Source organism: Chenopodium album, chromosome 25 (genome assembly GCF_948465745.1).
Source record: "Chenopodium album chromosome 25, dcCheAlbu1.1, whole genome shotgun sequence".
In the NCBI taxonomy this organism is placed as follows: Eukaryota; Viridiplantae; Streptophyta; class Magnoliopsida; order Caryophyllales; family Amaranthaceae; genus Chenopodium; species Chenopodium album.
The window spans coordinates 16272813-16278812 of record NC_137858.1 but is presented as its reverse complement, the minus strand read 5'-3'; the positions used below and the strand labels follow the sequence as shown (position 1 = coordinate 16278812).

The window sequence follows — 6000 nt, the reverse complement described above, 5'->3', positions numbered from 1 at the left end:
GGGCCTGTTCATATTTACTTAATTTCAGTTCAGTTCAGTTCAGTTCAGCTCCAATCAGTTCAGTTCAGTTCAGTTCCAATCAGTTCAGTTCAGTTCAGCTCTTAATTTCCCTCTCTCATAAAATATTCATTTCAGCTCTATTCAGTTCAGTTCAGTTCCAATCAGTTCAGTTCAGTTCAGCTCTAATCAGTTCAGTTCAGTTCAATTCAGCTTAGTTTAGTAAATATGAACAGGCCCTGAGGGGGTGTTTGGTAAGTGGGAATTGAGGGTGGGATTGAGAGTTTTAATCCCAACTTAAAAAATAAGTCTTGTTTGTTTGGTGGGAATGGGAATATAATGGGGTTTGGGAATGAGATTATTTATGGATAAATTTCCACCATTTTATTACATAGGAGGGTAGGTAATAAATGGATGAGAATGGGAATAGGGTAAAAATGACATTTTTGCCATTAATGAAAAGAATGAAATAATAATCTTAGTAAGGATATTTTTGTAAAATTGTTATTTATTCCCTATATATTTTCACTCATTATCCAAACAAAGTATTAGCATATTTTCATGTAAATCCATCAATTAATTTCCAATCTCATTCCTACTTTTTAATCTCCAAACTCCCATTCCCACAATCCAAACACCCGTGAATGGATAAGATTTGTTACAATAAAGTCTCACTTTCACCCAACAAGAAAAAAAAGTATCAATTTTACAACACTCATTCTTCCCTTTCAAACTTGAAATTGACAAAGAACCTAAAATTCATTTGCTTGCCTTATAGAGTAAATAGTGTAGTCTCTCTCACTAACTCTCACTTTCCTCAATATAAATTTCTAAAAATAGTAAGAATTTCTTAAACCCATCAACCATGCCTTTGCTCTCTTCTCTTCAGCTATTGCTATTATTACCATTGCTGCTCAATTTATGCAAATTTCCAACAAATGCCTCAAAAAATTATATTTCAGCCATTGGAGACCCAGGAATGAAGAACCCAAATGCCAGAATTGGTTTTGAAGCTTGGAATTTCTGCAATGAAGTGGGGTTTGAGGCTCCTCAAATGGGTAGTCCCAGACTTGCTGATTGTGCTGATTTGCAATGTCCCATTATTCATGGTATAAATTAATTAATTCCTCTATTATTAATTTTAATTTCATTTTTTTCTTCAAGTTTTGAATATTCATTATGCAATTGTTAAGTTATTGGATTAAATCTTTGTTATGAGTAGTTTGGTGTGGTGTAGAAGCGTTTATTGTGCTATTCAGTGTTTTTATGAGCCACTATGTCATCACATTGTACAAATAAGGAGGGATTCGAAGTTTCGAACCATCGTACACAGGCCATCAGTCTTTGCCACTAGGCCAAAACGTCATCGATTTATAAAAAAAAAAACTTAGGGAACACAAACTTTAAATACTTGCTAAAGTATAGTATGATCCTATAAAAATTAAGTTTAGCAACTTTCAGGGAAAATTTAGAATGGCTGACGTATTGTTACCTAATTCGCTAATCTGTCCCACGAATTCTTGTTATAAGACTACATTGAGAGGGTATTAAGAACTGTGTTTATATTTTTGTTAATAAATGAAATGTAGTGCCTTAGGATCATTATATAGATACCTATACAATGGAACCACATTACAAGTTACAACTCTGCTAATTATGTTGACTTATACTATATTAAATAATCATTATGTTGACTTGAAGATGAGCCTTGTAAAGATTTGTTGGACTTGGATTAGATAAATGGAGTGAACGCGAGGCCTAACTCGAAACCCATCTGGTTGTTCCAACAATCTGGAATTTTATCATTTGGCTTAGTGGAACACTTTTAAACCAAATTAACAGAATTAGGCAGTGAATTATGTCCTTGTACTCATTCAGTGTAACATTGTGTATGGTGTACCTCAAATTGGGAGAGACCGATTTGGCTTAGCGACAACACTTTTTGTGACTTTTGAATGATGAAATGTACAATGAACATGTAGAAGAGTAGTATGTTTCATGAGTTGAAGGTTATTATGAATTTATGAGAATATCAATTATGTGAAAAGACTGGATTTCTAGCCGTGTAAGAGAAATTTAAAGCAATTTCCCTCTCAGATGCTATATAATCTCCAATTATTATTGATATTTTTTGTAAAACTCAACAACAGTTAAGCTCAATGTATGTCTGCTAGCATGATAGTTTGATGAAAAAGAGAAGAATGGACTTGGTATTGACTGCAGAATTATAGTTGCATCATTAGCTAGTCTCTTCATATTGTCTTTAAGTGATTTGATGAAAAAGTGAAGAATAGACTTGATAATTGCATTTAGAATTTTTTTTCTCTTGCAAAAAGGAGAATACTACAAGCCTCTGCAATTTTTTATTCCATTGGCATGCAACACGGCATCAGCAAGTCAGCAACTCTATTATGTGCATTTGGGACATTGTATGCGCATGTTCCATGTCTTAACTGATACAAGTAACAGTAAGAGTTAAGATCTGATAAAAATTGATGAGGCATTTTTCAGCTCAGATTTTCATTAGGATATGAAAAGAGAGTTTATTTCTACTTCCATTAATCTTATAGTCTGTGAGTAATACGCTGCCTTTACATGACACAGGAGATAGTCTCTTGCATACAAAACTTGGTATGGATTATTTTCTTCTATTTTTCCATTTTGTTTACACAAGGATTTCTATGCTTGCATCAACTCAGGTTTCTCGGTGTTTGAACAGGTGTGTATAACTTGTAACTTGCTAATACAGTGTGAACATTTCATTAATGTAGCTGCTTACTTTGGTTGGGCAGTATAGCCCTTAGCCTCATATATATGTGATACACGTTATTTTTTTATTGAACATTTTACATTCAACAAACTATATCTTTCAACTGTTTAGGTGGTAATGTGGTATCACCCTAGGATATTGATCTTTTTTGTTCTTTTTCATAAAAATGAAGCATTATGCATTGCTATGATGTATATATCAGCATATGGGTCGGTTTTTGTGTACTCCATTATTTAAGGCATAGGTACCTATAAAACCATGTTTGCCTTCATTGCTTCCCAGAGGTTGTAAATGCTGACATCGTAAACAAAGAAAGTGTTTGCAAAGTGCATCACAAAATAAAGCCCTCGGACAACAGGTTGGGGGCAGGTGACAACTTTCCTATTCCTGGTTTTCAGCCTTATCCTGATCCTGACTGCTATGCTGTTGAAAAGGAGTTGTATCTTGCTTCGCTGTGTGAAGTACCTGATTCTGGAGACCCATGGCAATTTTGGATGATCATGCTTAAGAACGGAAATTTTGACAAAAATACTACACTTTGTCCTGAGAACGGCAAAAAAGTTGCTAAAATAGTTACAGACAGAAAATTTCCATGCTTTGGGAAAGGATGCATGAACCATCCTCTTGTTTATCATAATCAATCAAAACCTGTTTTCAACAAGCAGCATGAAGCATCACTAAGTGGAGGATTTTATGGTTCCTATGATCTTGATGCGGATTTCAGTCAAGGTGTGGGAAACAAATCATTTTTCTCTGTTTCCTGGAAAAAGAATTCGACCAGTGGAAGTTGGATTATCTCGAACGAATTATCAACATCTTCCAAGTACCCTTGGCTTATGCTGTACTTGAGGGCAGACTCAACCAGAGGATTCAATGGAGGCTATCATTATGAGGGTAGAGGCATGCTTAGAAAGGTATGTTCATCACTATTTTTTTCTTCCTTGCCTTAAAAATGTCAGCTTGCAATAATAACAGATTTTATTTTCTTAAAGCTGCCAGAATCTCCTAACTTTAAAACAAAATTGACGCTTGACATCAAACAAGGTGGTGGCCCTAACAGTCAGTTCTATCTCAGTGACATTGGAGGTTGCTGGAAAAATAATGGACTTCCATGTGATGGTGATGTCTTGACTGATGTAACCAGATATTCGGAGATGATCATTAACCCTGAAACTACCAGCTGGTGTCGAGCAGATAACCTTATTTCATGCCCACCGTATCATCTTAGTGTTACAGGAGAGGCTATACACAGAAATGATTCATCTCGATTCCCATATTCAGCATACCATCTTTATTGCGGCCCAGGAAATGCTAAATTTGCTGAGAAACCAGTTGATATCTGTGATCCATATAGCAATCCACAGTCGCAAGAAATCTTACAGCTTTTGCCTCACCCTGAGTGGGCTGTCCATGGATATCCTGAAAAGCAAGGAGATGGTTGGATTGGGGATTCAAGAAGCTGGGAGCTTGATGTTGGGGCTCTTTCAAATCGGTTGTACTTCTATCAGGTTATCAATTCTTATCTCAGTTACTTCTTATCCATATAGTAATTTGTAGTGTCTGTTTCGTTCTGTGATGTTCACCTCTTCTGAAGAAAAAAAATCATTTCTGAATCTGACTCCATTGTTTACTAGGAAAATCTTAAGGTAGTCACTAGTCAGGGTACTTTCTTGCAACATATGATGTACTTCCCCATTGTAGTTTTTTTTTTTTTTTTTTTTTTTTGGGAAAAAAGGTAAAAATATTATTAATGAATCAAACAATACTAAGACATCACAGGAAACTAAGCGTGTCCTCGTCCAACAGCCCTATACAAAACATCTATACAAAAATCAAAACAGACATAACCAATAGAACCAGCTGACCCCTAGCTAGAGAAAAGGTCCATAAACCACCTTAATTGGTTCTGCTAGTTTTAACAGGCATCACAAAAGAAATTCTCTGATATAAATCAGAGAACAGATCCCTAATAACAGCTTCAGGCTTCCTCAAGCATTTACTCTAGACAACTTTGTTTCTCTGAATCCAGATATTATATAGCAAACCAGCGTAGCAGCTCTGCAAAAAGTATCTCTGAAAATAGCCCTTAATAGCCAACAACATTCTATTACAGTCCTCAATGGACTTGGAAATATGCTGATGCTTCACTCTATTTTGAAGGCAGAGCAACACATTCTACTATACTAAAAGTTAAAAATAAATGATCTACCGTCTCCTCACCATTATTGCTTAAGGGGCAAGCAGCATCACTTATAATTCCCAGTTTAGCTAACTAAGATCGAACTCTCACCCTCCTCCACACTATCATTTAGCAAACGAAGCGAAGCTTAGGAATATTTAACCAGTTGTCTTCAAAAAAAAAAAAGGAATATTTAACCTGTTCTACACCCAATCACACCACTCAACTTTCCCATGTTGTTGGGCTAACCACTTATGGCCAATTGGCCACTAGCAATCCTTATGATTAGCCATCCACTTCTCCGCTGTTGCATGTTCTTATCTGTTTGAAGACATACAAAAGCTTCATTTCCTACTTTTGGAACTCTCTTTGTTAATATTATTGATAAAAATTATTTAGGTTATGGCTGCCTTTATCTACTTAATTTCCTAACTGCTTTTCGTAAAGTTGCTTTTCATGTTTTTTTAACTCATGCTCCATTTCAGCCAAAACCTTCCACATTCCACCTTATTATGCTTTTTATGATAAAATTCACCATCGCTAACAAGCATGTAACACTGCAGGATCCAGGAACAGCACCAGCCAAGCGCATATGGTCATCCATCAATGTAGGTGTTGAAATTTATGTTAGCAACAAAAGAGAGACTGCAGAATGGACTGTAAGCGATTTTGATGTTCTGCTTCCTGATGAAAAGCAACAATGATTGTCAGAGAATTCTCTTCAATCTTTAATGAATCGGCACACCTGCAGTTAGATATACGATTTCACTACTCAATTCTATGTAATATAGTTTTTTTTTTTTTTTTTTTTTTTTTTTTTTTTTTTTTTTTTTTTTTTTTCTCTATTTGTTGGTTTACACATGTTATGTAATCAATGTACAGAAATAAACAAAGTGGTGTATGTTGTGTTCTTGCAGCTTAATAAGAATTGGTTCAGCTATTAAAAGAGCAGTCTTTTACTGATTTTGGAGCTCATTTGTTACTAAAATTTCAACTTATGTTCTAATTGCTGTGCTTAATGCTCTGAATATCCTTTTGTTTATGTTAGCTAAGA

The 6000-nt window shown here is 35.2% G+C and overlaps 1 protein-coding gene across 1 annotated transcript; it reads left to right on the top strand.

Annotated features, from left to right (window-relative positions):
• Positions 1–698: 698 nt before the first annotated feature.
• LOC145614800 (uncharacterized) lies at positions 699–5714 on the top strand. The gene is made up of 4 exons (XM_081669866.1): positions 699–1106; positions 3050–3681; positions 3760–4275; positions 5510–5714. The coding sequence occupies exons 1-4, from the start codon at positions 863–865 to the stop codon at positions 5648–5650; spliced, it is 1533 nt and encodes a 510-aa protein (XP_081525992.1). The 5' UTR covers positions 699–862; the 3' UTR covers positions 5651–5714.
• Positions 5715–6000: the final 286 nt, after the last annotated feature.